This window comes from Podarcis gaigeae (assembly GCF_964106915.1).
Source record: "Podarcis gaigeae genome assembly, chromosome: 3".
In the NCBI taxonomy this organism is placed as follows: Eukaryota; Metazoa; Chordata; class Lepidosauria; order Squamata; family Lacertidae; genus Podarcis; species Podarcis gaigeae.
Window position 1 is genome coordinate 79467440 of NC_139680.1, and position 19142 is coordinate 79486581.

The 19142-nt window shown below is 40.7% G+C and overlaps 1 protein-coding gene across 4 annotated transcripts in view; it reads left to right on the plus strand.

Annotated features, from left to right (window-relative positions):
- Positions 1-19142, plus strand: part of KIF26B (kinesin family member 26B) — a 278191-nt gene that overhangs the window by 112138 nt on the left and 146911 nt on the right. For all 4 annotated transcript variants that reach the window (XM_083731982.1, XM_083731983.1, XM_083731985.1 and 1 more), the window contains one exon: positions 11375-11541. In XM_083731982.1, coding sequence (XP_083588108.1) covers positions 11375-11541 — 167 coding nt within the window. The remainder of the gene's footprint in view (positions 1-11374; positions 11542-19142) is intronic.

Genomic DNA, 19142 nt, shown 5'->3' on the forward strand with positions numbered 1-19142 from the left:
AAGATAGATTATGATGGTCTGTGCAGATATAACAGGAAAGCTTGCATACAGTGTAATAAGACCATGTTCTCCATTTAAATTAAAGGCAGTATCAGTTTCAGCTAATCTAGTGTTTGGTTGCCACAGTGCTATTACAATTTTCCTGGATGTGTGTATAGACAAATTATTTACTGGAATTGGAGGTGCCTGTTTTTTGTTCCTGCTGAGCCTCAGTCAGTGCTGCTGCTTTCTGAGCCCAGCCCATAATAACACAGGAGTACTAAATGGCCTTGACACAACATATCTAAGAAACTGCCTCTACTTGTGGCTCATTGTGAACTGTAATGCCATAGTCTGTCTCAAGTCTAACATCTGTGTTGCAAATTGGGATGGAAGGAACATGCAGATAAAATGTTTGGTGGCTACTTCTAATGCTGGTGCTGGTTGTCAGTTCAGATTGATTGACCCAGATGTGTAAGTACTTTCTTGAATCTGAAGTAAAAGGGAACGCTCTGGAGCAAGGCCATAACTACAGCTGGGCAATATATTGATATATCACCCAAAACCGGTTTGAAGTCCATATTGTGATATCGGTTTCATAATATTTAACCTGGTAATATATCACGAATCATGATGTGTGTGTGTGCTGTGCAAAAACCACAACACAGGAAAAACCATGAAGCCAGACAATGCCTCTACACAGCTACATACTTAATCCATACATCATGATATATCAGTATATCACAATGCTTAGCTGGTGATGTATGTATGTTGAAAACCTTCTACTGTTGCAAGCAGTGACAGCTACCAGTTAGATCATGAAATTACCTGCCCCCTATGAGACACATAAAGGTTTGGTTTCTGGGAAATTTGTGAAAGCTGTGGGCCAGATTGAAGATATTGTGTCCCATTCTGGCCTTTCAGGCATCACATTGGAGCTGTCCAACAGTGTCAGCAGTCAGTAGGCCTAGTGTTGAACAGTATACAAGCTGTCCAGAAAGTAGCTAGACTAGGAGTGGGTATATGGAGGTTATTGCATCAGTTTTCCAGGCAGCAAATAAGGATGTAAATGCACATCCTGACTTCCCCACTCTGGTATAATCGTGGGGTTCTAATCCTGACTATACTTAGGGTTATAATTCCTTGTAATAAGTAGGACTCATACATGGGATTGGACTAGATGACTCTATGATTCTATGGGATTCTTTGTGCTGCCAAGTGAGCTTTGTGCCATTGGGATTGAGCTTTTCTTCAGGCTCAGTGTCATCTCCATTCTAGATGACTCAGTGGTGATTGTAGGACATTGAGATTCAGAGTGCCTCCATTTGGGGCATATTGGGTATCCCACTCCTTCTGCTTTCTTGGGGTTCACTGTCCGGAGGTTTGCTCCACAGAAGCCCCAATGGTAATAGTGATATCCTCCACTATAAAAAAAAGAGAGAAAATAAGTCCTGCATTCTGAGTCATATGGTACGTAAAGACACAATATATATATAACTGGGATTCTGACACCCCCAATTGTTCACGTTTCTTCTGTCTGCACTTCCAGGAATATATTGCTTGTAGACATCATTTTTTGGCCGGGAGGGGAATTATCCTGTCTATTGGTCTTAATGAGGGGAAACATAACAAAAGTATACTGAGGTTTAAGTGGATTTGAGATATTAACTAAGTGCCTTTGGCATTAGAAATGCTGGTAGAAGGGAAAACTAAGTTTGCTGACCTGCAGAGCAACATCTGGTGGAGGGAGAGGGAACACGTGTGGAATAACAATGCAATCCTGTGCATGTTTACTCAGAAGTAAATCCAATGATTTCTAATGGGGCTTACTCCCTTGTAAGTGCCTTTAGGATTGCAGCCAAAAGTACTAATTAAAACTGAGCAGGTACCTGAAACTTGGCAGTTTTCCTCAGGAAAGCAATATGTGCCTAATGACTTCATTTTTGTGTGTAAGATATGATGAATATCCAGCTCGGGGAATGGTGAAGAGGGAGCTCTTTTCCGCTCATTGGAGTTAATACAGGAAAAAAATAGGGAATAAACCTTCACTGTTTTCTGCATTAAGCTGCTGTCTTTTCACAAGGCTGTTTCAAACCCAGAGAACAGCAATTTTCTTCCTGCCACTCTCGCTGTGGCAGAAGTTTGTCATATATCTTTTAAATAAAGACTAATGATGCAGTTTAAAATGTTGCCTGTATGAAGAGATGCTAGTTCTTTATATTGCTTACTATCTTACTGGAGATTAGAAGGAAGCTGTTCCCTGGCTCAGTTGTGCCATTTAAGAAGAGGCTACACATTGACACACTTGGGTAGCTCTTGGTGCCATTCCTGTCAGCAGGGAAGCGAAAGGTCAATGGCTTACAGATTGCTTCTTGTGATGTGGCAGCAGTTACAGTAAGATCTCAACTTCTTACAATGCCCTGACGCTACTAGCTGACAGCTTACGTGCAGATAAGTGAAATACCTAATTATATATTAAAATACTTTAGACAAAAGTTGTGCAAGTCAGTGTGACTGTTCTGAAGGCATTTCATATTGAACAGCATCAGTGATTGTTCAGAATTGCTGCCTCTAAAGAGAAGGGTGGTGATGGAGGTGACATAGAAGCTGTAAGCTGTAAGTATATCTTATTTAATGGTTTGCTTTTTAAATCTGCCCTATCCCCAAATGAAGGTCCATTAGAGGGCATTTAAAACAGTTAATCATGAATTTATTTTTTAAATGTACAATGCATATAAAAATTGCACTGACTTGCTTTTCTGGAAGCTCAAAATAACGAACAACTGGATAACTAAAAGAACACACAATAAAACAGAGCAATATAAAAACAGTGACAAATATTTTCTCCATATCCAGCCTTGATTACTAAGTAAAAAATAAAAGCTTTGGAAAGTTTGTCAAGCTATGGTAATGCTAGGGATATGATAATGGCAATCAACTTTTGGGGGTGTATAATTAAACCGTAGAAGTATACATCTAAAAATAGAAAGCATAAATGCAGTAAGCTAATGTTTGCAAATATGTGTATCATACAGGTACAGTTGTTGAGGAACAAGGGATAACTGAAGTTGTCAGCTGAGTGTAGTCAGTGGGTTTACTGACATGTAATGTGTGAAACAGCTTTACATCTCTAGGGAAGAACAGCTTCACAATTGTGGAGAGACTCATACTGATTCACACCCTTGATTTAGACTAAGTTTGTCCATGCCCACCTATCAGGGTCTGAAGAAACTTTCCACTTTCCACTTTCCAGTATCTATCATTCTATTTGGCAAACGCTAATGATCAAATGTTTGCCCTCTTAGCACCCCCATGCTAGATAGCAGGTCTAGTGTTGCTAACTGCATAGTGAGGACAACTGAGAAATGTTAGAGAGCGGTGGTGGCTTACCTTTGGCCCTCCAGAGATTGATGGACTACAACTCCCATAACCTCTGACTGGCTAGGGCTGATGGCAGCTGACAACATCCGGAGGGCCACAGGATAGCTACCCTCATTAGAGGATCAAACAAACAGTAACCCCTCATCAAGACGGTTTAAAAACAACTGCGTACAACTCTAAAAGAATGATATTTTGTTCATGGTTTGAGCATTGTAACTCATGCACATTCTGCATCATTTCAGCTCTTAGCATGATCATCATCACCATCACAGAGCATATGGTGTCCTGATTAGAAAAAACTCACACGTCTGTATTGTTCATCACTTCCAAGGAAAGTTATTTCTGCTTTAAATTCTTGTTATTTATTTTATTGAATTCTGGAGCAGAGGGGCAAGGGATTAAGGGTTCATGGGATATGCTTACTTAAAGAAGGTGTCACTGGTACTATTTGTGTACTGACATTTTGCTTACTTACTATTATTCCGAAAATCCAATAGACTTTTAATAAAAGCACAAGAAAGTCACCGAGACAACAAAGGCAAAAAATTTAATCAGTGGTTTTGAAAGTATGGAATCCTTATTGATCTGGCAGACACAAAGCCGTTAGCTACATCAGATATTCTGAGCAGGGACAGAACGAGCTGTGGAGAGGGATTTGATATGCAGTAGCAAGCCTTGTATTTGACCCCTACATGTTGATTAACTTGGTGCAAAATAAAGGGCCCTGTACAGTGGTACCTAGGGTTACATACGCTTCAGGTTACACACTCCGCTAACCCAGAAATAGTACCTTGGGTTAAGAACTTTGCTTCAGGATGAGAACAGAAATCGCGTGGCAACGGCTTGGCGGCAGCGGGAGGCCCCACTAACTAAAGTGGTGCTTCAGGTTAAGAACAGTTTCAGGTTAAGAACGGACCTCCGGAACAAATTAAGTTCTTAACCTGAGGTACCACTGAATACAGAGCCAACCTGTACATGGTGTGTAAATGTGTAACTCTCTTCACACAGCTGATCAATGCATAGGAGGCCAGAACATAGCCATCAGGTTCAAACCTGATTCTTCCCTCAAGTGTAGATTCTAGCCCTATTCAGAGTGTTTAGAGTGCATATGTGTTAGGAAATCATAGTTTCTTTACAAAAATGTAATTTCTATAGCTATACAGCTTAGGTAATTGTGAGAATGAAGAAATTGCATTTATAGAACTGATGAAAAGCAATTTGTTTATAGAGTCTAGGTTAAAACTCTGCAGAGTCAGAGCTATTTTATTATTAAGGCCTGCTGCTGAAGCCCCACAGTGTTCTTCTTTCAAAAGGTGTTAGAAAATAATTCATCCAATTCCTGTCCAATTTGAACCTCTGCTTGGGAGGGAAGGCAGGGGGGAGTCTGAGCCCAGGAAAGCAGCCTCAAAATGATAACAACTGGAGGCTTTTCCACACAGTCTATCTAAATAGAATAGGGAAAGGGGGAAATCTGGTTGATTTTTAAGTGAGCCTACCTAATTTACACTTCTCAAGCAAACATGTGAACTGAAACACAGCTATTCTAGGAAATTCACACATCTCTGAATTTTTGGGATGCAGTTCTCCAATTTAATAAAATGTATACATATGTGAGAAGAAGTACCACAGCTTTGTGTCCCCTGCATTCCTGCTCCCCTCTAGGACCGCTTGCACCTTCACATTAATAACCTGAACCATTAGCCTGGGTTGTTCCTCTGTGGGTTGTACAACTCACAAAACCAATTGCAAATGGAAAAACTTGTGTGACAGGTAAGGATGGAATGATCATGTCAATTCTGGTTCCCTCAGTTTCTCATTTTCCCAATCTTAAATTACGTTCTCCACATTTTGCAGCCAATTGCAGCATGAAAATTTCAGTGAATATTTTAAATGCAGTTTTGACTAATTTAGCATTTTTTGCAAATGCTAAATTCCGCAAATGGCAAATTCTGTTTTCCCTAACAGAATGCATTTTTGTATGTTATTTTTGCCAATGTATATTTATTTTTGTGCACACTCCCCCCCTAATATATTCATTTGTGTAAACATTGGTTGGAGAACTGCATTGCAAAATTCAGATACGAGTGTATTTCAAATGATAGCTGTGTTTTGGTTTGCATATTGTTTCTGAAAAAGCAAAATTGATAGGTTCTCCTTTAAATGTGTACTGAATTGAATTTCTCCTCCATCCCTAGCTACAGGAGAAGTTGAAATACTTTTATGGCTATGTGAGTAACAGTCTGAAGATGGTGGGAACGAATAAATCATGAGTGTTTAATCCACCCGCTTACATTGATCAAATTCTACTTCTCTTCTGTGAGGTAGCTAACCATTAGAAGAAACCTGTGTGCATTAAAGATTTAGTTATTTCTGGAGTGGGGTGCAAAGTAAGTGGAGAGAAAAGGTTTTTCTTACTGAATTATTTTGAAGAATGGGAGGTTCAAAAGAAACTATTATCATTTATTTGCTCATCTTTATTCCAAGTAGTGCACATGGATTTTGCAAGATGTACTAGCCAGACCTAGGCGTGATATAATTTCCAAGAGAAAACGATATTGTTTTCAGGCTTTCACATCCCCTGTGACATTACACAGCCGTCTGGAAGGGAAAGTAGGAGGGTGACCACCTCCACTTGCACTTCATGTGCTTGTATGAAGCAAGGACTTCCATATCTCCATGCAGAGGTATGCAATCTTTGGATTGAATAGAGAATAAGGGGAGCTTACAGATGTTGCTGCTGTTGTTTTTTAATTGCCTTCCACATGGGACAAGACGATGTACAACATATAGGAGCTAAAAACAGTTACAAAACAGCAAAAACGTTAACAAAAATATGGGTTTACTAACTGATCTTACAACTCAGTTTCCCAAAAACATTGGTTTAGTCCAAAATTTCTATGAAAAGTGAGATTTGATTCTCCTATTGAAAATAGTAGCTTCATGTCAAAATGCATAGTGAGGAGAAACAAGTAATTTCCTAGGATAGTTCAATTCGGCTCCCATTTGAGGGCATCTGCTTGAGCTGATGAAAGGCAATAATCTGAAATGATTTCCTGAGGTGGCTTTATGTCAAATACGCAGGTGTGAGGTGATAGTTTCAGTCACTAGGTGGGCAACATAACATTTGAATTCAACCTGCTATGCCAAGGAGAGAACGATACTTTTCAGCCTATTTCTCCCTAAAGTGTGCATTTTTAAAAACCGAAACTACACCACAAAATTCAAAGAAGGGTGTAATCAGATGTAAATCTGAGACCAACGGATTAGGTTGGTTCGCTTTAAATTTTGCAACAAAGTTCTTCTCTCCTTTGCTTCCCATCACATGAACAGAGTCCCTCAGGCATACAGCTCATTGCACTCAGTTCTGAGTGAGGTTACTGATTTCATGTTGCTGTCCCACGGATTGACTATACTGTCAGGTGTGTGGGTGTGTGCCTTCCCCAGCAATTTTCTATGCCAGGGATCAAACCTAAAATCTCTCATTTCCTAAATCTGTACTGACCTGTGGCTCCGTGTGAATCCTCTTTAGTCCCCTTCCATATGGCTGGGTCTGTGAGGAAAAAGAGGTGTAAAAGGGGGCATGGCTCTAAGACACACAAAAGCCCCTTTGTGGATCTTTTTTCTCTCTGGTCTTATGGCTGTGTGTTTGTTCTTCCCATCCCCACCTTTTCTATTCAAAATTCTTGTTGCTGTAAGGATTCCCCACCACCATCAAAGGTATGCATTCGCTCATAGAGACCACATTCACATCTCTTCTGGTGGGACTCAGATCAGCATCTCCTGTATCCCATTGCATCTATCATTCTTCCTTATCCATGTGGACACCTTCCCTTTCCCTTGCAAAAAGTTGGCTTGTTCCCCTCCGTTTGACGCCAATATATGTGCATTGCATTCACTATCATTAGCTATGTGCATGTGGTCATTGACATCCCAGCAGGACTCAAAAACACTTCTTCTGAGAAACCACTGTCGTCTCCATGTGTATCTCTTGACTGCTGGGCCATGGGATGCCTCTGTCAGTAGCATTGCTGTGGTTTCTACCTGAGAGCCCACTAGTGTATTGTGTGTGTGTGTGTGAAAAGATTGTATGTGTACTTTAAGGGTGGAGAACCTCAGGCACAGGTGCCAATTAAGATCTTCCAGGATTCAAATCCCTACTCAGCCATGAAGCTCACTGGGTGACCTTAGACTAGTCACCACCTCTCACTTTAACCTTGTTATGAAGATAAAGTGGGGAGGGACAGAACTATGTTGCTTTCCTGAACTCCTTGGAGGAAAGGTGGAATATAAATAGAATAATGGAACAACCAATTGCCCTAAATGGGGAAAATATTATGTTCAAGTTGTTAGCTATAACTCCATAAATAACAGCTTTAATTATTTTAAATAAAGTTTCTAGACCTCACTGTTGCAGAGAAAAATCTCAAAAACATGACGGTGCTGTATAAAGCTTTCCAAAGTACCAAGTACCTAAATGTAGCCACTTGGGGGTGCTGTGATGGTGACAGTTCTAAGCCTCTATTACTGCAAGGTCAAACTGCTTTAGATAAGGGACAGAGGCACTTATTTTATGTCAGGAGAGGTAGGATATGACGGGGGTCAAGTTGAGCCAAATGCTGGAAACAAATAATGCAAAGTTATTCTCAAAAAAGCATTGAGATTTCTTGTTTCACATATTACTTATTTTGCCACCGTGGTTGTGACCTGTTGTTAATACATTGCTGCTTACTAATGATACCTGTCATCAAATTATATTATAAAAACCCCAGCGACTTTTTTTTTTGTAGATCTGTTTAGCAGTGTCTGCCTGCTTCAAAAAAATTCACTGTACCCAGTCATCCCACAGGATCTTAAAAGAAACCAATGTTCAATGACTGCTATTGTCAAGCTGGAAGGGAATAGGTGGAGAAAGGGCGTGTGGTTTTTATACTTCACACAAGACAGAACAAGGAATGTGAATTTGGGAAGAACATATGTGTTGTCCACATGCACTTAGAAGTGTTTGTTATTATTATTATACAGCATGAAAGAATTGCATTCTGTTATGTTTTGTCTATTGTTGCTGATCTAGGCAGTGATGTGCTGCCAATACATTAACAAAGGCCCCACTCAAAACTTATCCCATTAACCTATTCTAAATCTTTGCACACAAAGAATGAGCTTGCTGGCGGAACACATGGGTGAGGGAATAGAGAAACTATTTGTCTGATTTCCTTTTTGAACTGCAGCATGCTTTCAGAATGATATCAGAAGACTGAGCAACTCTTTTATGAAAAGTCTGTGCGTGTGTATTTTATTTTCCACAGAGTGAGAGGAGAATATGGGCACACTTTTCTCTTGGTTTAGACTGACTCTTGGGCACTGAAGTATAATGCAGTATAATGTTTTCAAGCTAATTTGCAGAAATTATGGACTATTCCTTCTGGGGAAAATTTGCAATCAGTGCCTGGTTCTCTAATTGCTAATATTAAACACACACACACACACACACACACACACACCTTATTTCCTGTGGCATCCATAAATGTCACTTAAGTCAACCTGACATGCATTTGTCTCACTGTGGATAAAGCTTGTTTCTGTGTGCTGCACAAAGCCAAATAGCAAAGTCCACACTTGTGGCTAAATAGTTCCTAATTTTAATCCTTCTTTGTGGAATCCCAATAAAAGCTGAGTAATATTGCTTAGCTCATCAGTGGAAATTGCTGTTGAGAGTATGTCATGCGGCACTTCAGCTTGCAATAGTGATAAGTCAGCTTGTTTGCAGCTTGACTTATCTGTTCCATTGTTCAATGGGAAGATATGTCAGTTCTTGATCTTTTGTGTGAACAGATTCATTTTTTAACGGTGACCTCAGTTGAATTAGATGAGAGGAAGAATGCAGGATATGTACCATGGCCAATCAGTCCTAGTAACCTCTTTCCCTTCCTCAGAGGAGGAAATATTTTTTCATTCTGTTTAGTAGTTCCCACTGTGGACTGGTTGCTGCAGCAATAGTAATAGGTCTTTGAACCCCATGAGCCTGGACCACTACACCACTGGTCTAAAACAACAACAACACAAAAGTACTGGGTATCAGGACAGAAAGGCGTGTTCAGTGTACGGTTGGTTTGAGGTTCAAAGCAGATTTACTTGGAAATGCAATCCACAGAAAGCAAGGCAACTGTTTTCTATGTAAATATATACAGGCAGCCCACCTCCCCACCCCCAGTATATGGGGGGTTACATTCCAAGGCACTGTGTGCATTGGTGAAATTACTTATAATTGAAACCCATTGAAAAAGTCTGAAACACCCCTTCTCCACTCCAGTTTCGCCCTTTTAGTGGCATTTCAGTGACCTCTTTATGACATTCCCAGGTCACTTCCAGGTATACAGTGCAATACATGTATACACGGTTGTGCGCATATTGAATGCACATAAATGGGAGGCTACCTGTATTGTAAACCACCTTGTGATCATTGGATGATGGGTGGTATATCACTTCAATAAGTAATAAGTAAGTAAGTAAGGACGCGGGTGGCGCTGTGGGTTAAACCACAGAGCCTAGGACTTGCCAATCAGAAGGTCGGCGGTTCGAATCCCCGTGACGAGGTGAGCTCCTGCTGCTCGGTCCCTGCTCCTGCCAACCTAGCAGTTCGAAAGCACATCAAAGTGCAAGTAGATAAATAGGTACCGCTCTGGCGGGAAGGTAAAACAGCGTTTCTGTGCGCTGCTCTGGTTCGCCAGAAGCGGCTTAGTCATGCTGGCCACATGACCCGGAAGCTGTACGCCGGCTCCCTTGGCCAATAAAGCGAGATGAGCGCCGCAACCCCAGAGTTGGCCACGACTGGACCTAATGGTCAGGGGTCCCTTGACCTTTACCTTAAGTAAGTGTAGGATGAAGGTACAAGTAGGTCATGGTAGTAGTAAAAGGAGGGTGCTGATAATAAGAGTGCCTCCCCCCCCCCAAAAAAGTGGACCTGATAGGAAACAGAAAGTATTTTGGCATATAGATGAGAATATACTAGCCTGCTTTGCCAGGGCTCTGGTCACCTGTCAGGTTTAAGATATTCAGGATGTCAGATTGCCTGAATCAGTGAGAGGATGCCAAACCTTTTACTAAACAGGTACATGAGGTTCATCAAATGGGTAACACCTGGCCTTGTAAGAAAATATATTGTCTATTAAGCATTTGGTGCACAACTACATAACAAATCAACCAGGAAATAAATGCTACCATAGACCTGGCAAAGTACGGGAAGTGCTTTTTATTTTTTTAACCTTGCATTCTGCTCTGAAAAGCCAGTCACTTTTTACGTAGCATAAATATAAATTGCAGGCAATTTTGGTTTTGAGGGGGGAAATTTGGGGTGGTGCTGGGGAGAAAGAGGTGCAAATGGGACAGATGCTGACAATGCCATTTGACATGTATGAGAAAGATTTATGTTAACCAGCATTTTACAGGACTGTATGGGGGTTTTTTTAGATTCAATTACTTTTGATTAATTTTTTTATCCCATAAGAAATTGCAGGCAGTAATATGAAAAATACACATTAGCATCTTGCTTGAGTCAGAGTCACATCTCTTAAATGCTTGGAATACATGGAGATGCCTGGTACATCTGATTCTCAAGAACCTATTTTGACTTGCATTATGCACAGCTACGTTGCCACACTGGCGAATGTTTGTACAGATTTCCTTTAATAAGCAGGCTTTGACTAATGCCTCAGAGTTCCCCACTGTGCTCAAATGAAGCAAGGATAATGGTTTACACTTTCTCCTCCAAACAGAAGGAACTCCAGAGCCATAAAGGAAACTTAAAATGTCAGGGGGTTATTTTATCTCATTACTTTTAATGGAAATGAGGTAAAGTCTTAGCCAAAGTGCCACAGAACTGGATTGCAGAGCCAATAAATGCATTTAAAAGGTCACAGAAGCGTGCTGAATGCGATACTCTTCTCCCTGCCTTCCAAAACATGTAGTGGTCAGGTGAAATAGCACCCAATGAGCCTGTACCTTTTCCCCCCTTTAGATTTCCCAGTTGATGACCGAGACTGGCCGAGAGGGATTGACTGAAGCTGCACTGAACCGCTACAATGCCGATAAACCCTCCTTGTACAGCTTACCTGCTTCCCAAAGCACCTGTGTTGCCAGTGACACGTCAACAGGCACCTCAGTGGCAGCTTCCTTTTTTGCCAGGTAAGATGGAAAGTTTGCTTGTTCTCTGCAGCTCCTGGCCAGGAACTTTATGCCAAAGACTCAGGGCATGAGTATCCTCAGCCCAGATTTGCCATTGCCTCTGCTCTGCTACACTTCATGGGTGGTAGTCAATGACATTACACTCAGAGTAGTGAAAAGGGGTGCTGGTACTGCTTATCCTTGAGTACCCCCTGAAAAAAGCACTGAACATGACTTAAGTGAGATCCAACAGTGTCAATGGGTCCACTCAGTTGAATACCACCCAACTGGAAGATGTTTGCAGGGCAGGAAATGACGTCACATCTACTAATCATTTCCGAGGAGACTGGAGGAGATGTGGGGCTGCCATTCATTGTTGAACACATAGTTCTGGCATCTGGTGAAGAGACTTGAGAGTCTCTTTCAAAGAATCTGAAAGACAGTGAATCATCAAACAAATAAACAAACAAACACTGAAGCACACACACAATTGTTTACAACTGAGGGTTATATGGATGCTAGTCAAGTACAGAGCTGGCTGGTCTTGGGTTAGTTAAAATGAGGGAGGCTGGGGTAAGAGATGAGTGTATACAATGAAGATACTATACTATTTATTCCCCGTGCTACGGAGACTGAACTGGGCTCCACTAGAAGTTGGGCATTTAGTACCACCAGTCCCATACTGTGGAACACTCTTCCAGCAGAGAGTTGGCAGGCATCCTTTTGACTTTCAAACGTCTCTTGAAGGCCTTTTTATGCTAACAAGGCATACACAGATGTTAACATTGATTAACTGGGCACTTTAATTATATATTTTTATTGTTTTAAATTGTATTTTATGTTTTATAGCTGCACACTGCCATGATATTTTATGATATGGCGGCATAGAAATACGTAAATAAATTAACCTATCGATGTTTTGCTAAGAGGCTGAATGTCCACATTGAACAGTAGGAGGGACAAGATGGCTCGGCTAAATAAGGCTTAGGCAAATCTTTTGGTTTCTTGCTCTCCAAAGAATGCAAATCCTAACAGTATTTCATTGAAAAAACTACATCCAATGGCAAAATTGTGGGATGACTTGTCAAACTTTCATTAAGAAATAGGGGTAATTTTTGGACTCTCTTCACTTTCTCTCTCTCTTAATGAACTACATTTAAATTCACAATATATGACATAATAAGATGGGGGGGGATCCATTGGAATGTGTGTGGGAGAAAATTAACAACTCCTGTATAACACTCTGCTATTTCTAAAGCCCATTTCAGGGCTAGCAGACAGAGTGCCTTTTGTCAGTCTGAAAGATGTCTGTTTTCAGGCTTTTCAGAGTAAAAATGGTAGGTTTGATTTTTTTTAACTGACCCTCTAGCAGTTGAATATGGCTTTAATTTTAATTATAGCATTGGGCATTCAGCAGTTTTTAAAAAGGGAAACTGTATTACACCAAATTAGAGACTTATGTTGTACATTAAAGCCTTTTGTGGAATTCATCATTTTATTGGAGAAAGGACTAGAGAAATAAACAGTTATTGTCTCCTAATTTTCTTGACTAGATTGAATCAATAACTGCAAGTTAACCCACCATCAAGTAATGTTAACTTAAAAAAAGGAAAATGCTTCATAAGTGTTGGTTAGAGCTTTAGCTTTGATATTTACTTAGGCGTGAGCCAAGTCATGTAAATAAGCCTTCTGCTCCTTCAGGGCAAACAGAGACAATGTCCATTGGCAGCAAGCAACTTGAAATTGTTTACAGGTCTTTAAGCTTAGATTTTGCATTTTGCATGTTAGACAAGATGTTGGACAACATGCAGGGAATTTTCTGAACTTAATGAATACTGAATCTTATCCCTTTGTATTCAGCCTAAAATTATTGAAATGACTGCCAAGCCATTGTACTCATTCTGCTAAGTGCTTACACTGGAGTAGTTCCATTGATTTCCTGGAACTGAATTCTTGAAAACATACCTTCAGTGCTTTTTTCCCTATAAAAAATGTTTAGGGGTACTCTCATTTTCCTACTCGTATTGAACTACTGCTCCTCAATGAGGCCAAACTTAGATTCACAAAATGTTTAGGGGTATGCGTACCCCTGCATTCCCCCAGAAAAAAGCCCTGCATACCTCAATATGTTTAGGGCACAATGCATGCCCTAGTCCAGCTCCCTCCCTTTAAGTCTGGGGTAGGCAACTGTTGGCCTAATATTATGCAACCCTGGGCCAACTTTCATAAGCCTTCTACAATAATGATCTGTTTTTCCATGGCAGCCTGCTAGGTATAGAAGAAGAGAAGTGAGGGGTGTCAAAAACAAAGAGAAGTTAGTAGAAAGAGAAAGAAAATGAGGTGGCCCTGCCCACTTTTGGCTCTGTCCCTCCCACTACTGCTGGCTTTGGCCTTGCCCATAACTGGCATGTGGCCCTTCTGTATTCTGAAGAAATACAGAAAAACAGGTCAGCCCCACCTGCTTTAACTGATAAGCATCTCTGGGCTTAAGCAGAACCGTGATATTATTGTGACAACAACTTATCTAGAATAATACTCAGAAATAAAATTAGCTTCTCATGAACAATTTGCCAGCCACCAAGAGCAGAATTCTTTCAACTGATCAATTCACATGTTATTTCGGTGTGGGCATTAAAATACGCCACTCCTGCTTTTGAAAGATGCTGGAGTGGCTGCGGTTCATGATTTTGCTCCAGTTGCTCCACCTGGCCTGATGATTCTCAGTTACAAGGTGGACAGCAGGGTGAGTACAATGCCCTGGGAACTTCTGCTCTGCATATACTGCTGAGTATACCAGCCAAGTGATTCCTTCCTACCAATGTCGCCAACCTGCTGAAATGAATGGATGCTACACAAGAGGATGCTTGTTCACGAGAGGCTCCTGGAGGATAATAAATTTAAAAGGAATGTTGAAAAGTTTTCAGGCGATTTCACATGAGTCTGTGAAAAAGGGAGTCTGTTTTTTATTAAGCACTGAAACTCTACCACATGGTCACTTTCTCTTGTACACGAGTGGCCACAGCCTATCCTCAGCCATGCATGTTCCAGTATCTGCATGGAGAAACTAGACTATGCAGGAAGAGATAACACAGCCTAGCAGCTGGGAGCAATTTCTGCATTTCTGGCTGTGCTGTTTTCAGCAGCCATAATAGGTGGAATTGTTATGACTGTATCCATGTCATATTTCAATTTCTCACAATTATCAGTAGGTTCTACTTATATGAGTGTAGAATAAATAACCTTGCTTTGTCAAGCTAGGCATACTAGTCCTAATAACATCAAGTTCTGGATTGTACAGGACAAATTTTAAAGTGACTAGAGAGGGTTTTTAAAAAAAATATTTCCCCAAGTCTGCTGGTATGCTGGTATGGTTGATAGGCTAATGCAATAAACACTATTCTAGTCTATTTCCCCAATTCTACAAAAACATCTGTAGAAGATGCTTGTCTGCAAAATTGAAGACTCCCGAGTCACCTGCTAATCATGGAGCTTAGGTGTTAAATGTTACCTCTCAGGATTGTAAAAATGAAAATTAAGAGCATTAATCTGATTCTTTGTACAGTCATGGCTCAGTTAATTATACAAATCACCTCTGACCACATTGATATTTGCATACTAAAAATTAAGCAAATGATACATAGATGGTTTTATATGCTGATATGTTGACCATATAAAATATATTGATGCTTTTGTGTATCTGCATTGATAAAGACATCTGGAGTTGTCTCTGTTTTGTCCATCACTAGGCAGTCACAGATTCAAAAGCTCATGTGGGTCCAGTGTAAAAAGTACTAAACCTTACAGTTTACACTTGTAAAAGCTGAATTGTAATCCTTTCATCTGATGATGCCTTTCCCATTTTGAAAATTACTGAATAAGACAGTTGTTAAAGCACAGCTGTAGAGTCTTTCTTTCTTTCTTTTTCTAAATTCCAGCCAAGATCTGCCATGTCGGCTGAGTACTGTTACAAGACTGCTAAAAGAACTAGTGTTTTCTTAAGACAGCAATTCATTCAGACAACTTTCCGCCAGCAATTAGTGGGTAAACATAAACACTGATGGCCACTTGAAACTGTAAAGGAACCTCTGTGTAACTTCGAGAAATTTAACATATGTCTAGTTGCTTTCAGTTTGGCTCAAGGGTATATGTCTATCCAGTATGGTTTTGCTTTATAACAAGACCACAGTATGCTGAGGGAATGGTAAAATGGCCATGCTGTTTGAATACATAGCTGGCTTTGCAACATACCACAGTTTATGGGATAATAAGTCTTTGTATCTATTGACTTGTGATGCTCATTTTGTAAAGGAAATCACTGGACTCTAAATCCAGTCAAATAGTTCTCCAGAAGGCATTGCTTCCTGGAACAATAAAATTTCAGTGAGACAAGAGACTGATGTTATTGACTGTTCATCTTCATAATCAGTGAAAATGAACTGACTGATTGGAAATACAAAAGAGAAAGACAAAAATCCTATACAAACATTTAAGTGACGGCTGGCGCTTCCATCGGGCAAATTTGCCTTAGGTGTCAGATGTAGCGGGTGGCAGATTAGCAACCTTGAGCTCACTGATCTTGCCAGTTGGCTCACCCATTCAGGTACTGCTGCCACCCATGTGACCCTGGCGGGGCTCTTCAAAGTGACTGTCATTCCTCCATGTAAGTCAGAGAGGAGTCGGAGACAGAAAGACTGCCGCCATCACCATCAAATTAGCAGCAGCATTTTTTTTAATAGCAAGCAGGGGGGCAGGAGAAAGAGGAGAGGATGGGGGAACAGTGGTAGAGTTGCTTATACTGGATAGTGGGAGGGGACGTTTGAGGAATCACAGTGGTGATTACAGGCCCCGCACCTTCTACTTCATCAGCCTTCCACATTAGAAGATGCACATCATGGCTACATGCGTAGAAACAACTCGACTGAATGGTACTCTGAATGGGCAGTAGTGACAGGGCACACATTCAGAGAAATATATGAATGGGTGTGGGCTAATATATGGAAGATAGCAGGGACCAGTGGCATGATTACAACCCTACCTTCCACAGGAAGCAGCAGAAGAGAAGAGTTTGGATTTGATATCCCGCTTTATCATTACCTGAAGGAGTCTCAAAGTGGCTAACATTCTCCTTTCCCTTCCTCCCCCACAACAAACACTCTGTGAGGTGAGTGGGGCTGAGAAACTTCAAAGAAGTGTGACTAGCCCAAGGTCACCCAGCAGCTGCATGTGGAAGAGCGGAGACGCGAACCCGGTTCACCAGATTACAAGTCTACCGCTCTTAACCACTACACCACACTGGCTCTCAGGACAGGACAAGAAGATATCCATATACAGTCATACCATGTAGAACAAGGGCTATGGAAATTATGAAGCTGCATCAATTTCCCATTTAAACAAAGCTCAGAAGTGGCTGGACAGAGTAAAAAATGGCAGTCTTGTGGCACCTTTAAGACTAACAAATTTGTTACAGCACAGTCTACTGCAGTCCACTTCATCAGATGCATGAAACTATCTCCTGAATGCAATTGGGCACAACCACAGAGTGGTCCGCCTAACATAACCTAGTTGGGGATGGAGCAGGAATGAGGTAGTGGTTGCTCTGGCATGCTAGCAGAGCCAATCTGGCACCCTTGCTGGTGTTGCTGTGCAGCCCCAAATCTCACAGCCACCTTCCACACCCACCCTGGACCCGTGTGAGCAGCAGCAATACTGGTGTCAGAATATTAGTTTTGAAAATCTGTCCCCCATTTGAGCCACTACTGGTGCCAAGTAACTTATCTGTTGCTTAATCTTCCCCACCAAGGATAGGAAAAAAAACCCCTAACCCGATTTATGATGCCCTATGAGGAAATATAGGATATAAATAAGCAAATAAGCAACTTGATGTGGAGAGGAAGAGTTGAGGCATGGACAGCAGTTAGGTATTTGTCTTGGCTAGTAGATATTTTTCTTGGCTAGCATGCTAAGAGCCACTTGGTGTGGAGTGTACTGCAGTGAGTGCCCCAAAATGCTTATGTACATATGTTTTTCAACAACATTTTTTCTAGCAGGCAATAAAGTATGAGCATCTATCAGTCTAGGTTATCATCTGCAAAGCATGCTGTCAGCTCCAGAGTAGCCTTACTGCTATAAGGGAAACACAAAATTGCTAGTTTATATAGCTGCAATGCAAGACTTCACACACATGTGTTTGTTTGTTTGAGGATGGGCGAAAACAGAATTGACAAAGCTCAGTCAACATAAATGATGGGAATCTGGGGGCAAAGGCTTCCACTAAAATTTGCTTTGTTCACCTGTGAGAAGAGCTAACTGATAAGATGACCCCACCTGAGTCAATAGGATTAAGCCATTCCATGTGGCCTAAGTCTAGTTTGTTTGAGAGGTGTCTAGGGCAGAAAGTATCAGATTTTCAGATAGGCTGAGAACAGTTGCTGTTTCACATAATAGTTAAACAGTTGGATTAGTGATCTGCTTACATATAAAGCTCATTTTGAAAGGCTTCTAAAATGCTTGAGGAAAGGGTATCCCATTCCACCCTGTTTTTTTGGCATATAATGTTCAAGTTAATCTAACTCATTTTCTCAAATTAAATTAAATTTAGTTAAAAATAGTATTTTATATTTTTTTCCCCTCCTGCGTCCTGTTCCACTCTGCCTCTCCCTCATTCATTTCATTGCTTGTTACTGGACTTTCTTCTTTCCTCATCTTCTTGTGCTAGACATTTGGTTTGCTTTTTGATTCTTCCCTTTCTGTTTTATCTCCTAATTTCTTCCATTGCTGAGGTCTGTTTCTTTCAGCTTCTTAATCTTTAGATGCCTCCTTTGCTTTTAGCTGCCAGTTTGTGCTTTGATTTTCATCTCTGTTGGATTATTCTAATTATTTCCTTGTTTTGCTTTGCCCTTGTCTCATTGTAGGCGTTTTAATTCTGTCTTTCACTATGGCCATTGTTGCTTTTTGGTTCATAAATGCAATCAGTTTTTCTTTTGTGAGTTTCCTGGTTTGTTATCAGTGATAAGTAAGTAAGTACATGTTGTTAAATGTGTTTACTTTTAATCCTTAACTTTTTTTCAATTTTTTGATGGTATTTGTATTAGGTCATTTATATTTAATTCATCTTAACACATGAGATTAGTGAGAATTGTGTCCAAAAATGTACTTCTTGCAGCCTTCATGTTACTCAAGCGGCCAAATCAAACATAACACTGATGGCTCCTTGGAGCATGCAGGCCTGGGTTTAATGGAGACACTGAACATGTATGAACATGGGAGCTATCCCCACAGCAGTCATAATGGCTTAAAAAAAGTATATCATGCTTGTAAAAGTTGTATCAGTTTCTGGGTAAAGCTCCTATCTGAAGGTGCCAGTTCATAGGAATAGCTTCCAAGCAGTGCTGGTTGGGCTGCAAACTTGTAAGCAACTCTACCTTGTGTGTTGATCACAATGCATGGTGATTTATTTGTTCCAAGACTGCCCATGGGACAATCAGAACTTGGGAACATAGAAGTGTTAATTTCATGTGTGCTTCCTAGTGATATTGTTCATGAGTAAGATAAGAGAAGTGCCTTTCTGATCTGGAACAATAACATGCAGACCAGACCTATAGCCTGATCATGCGAGAGGAATG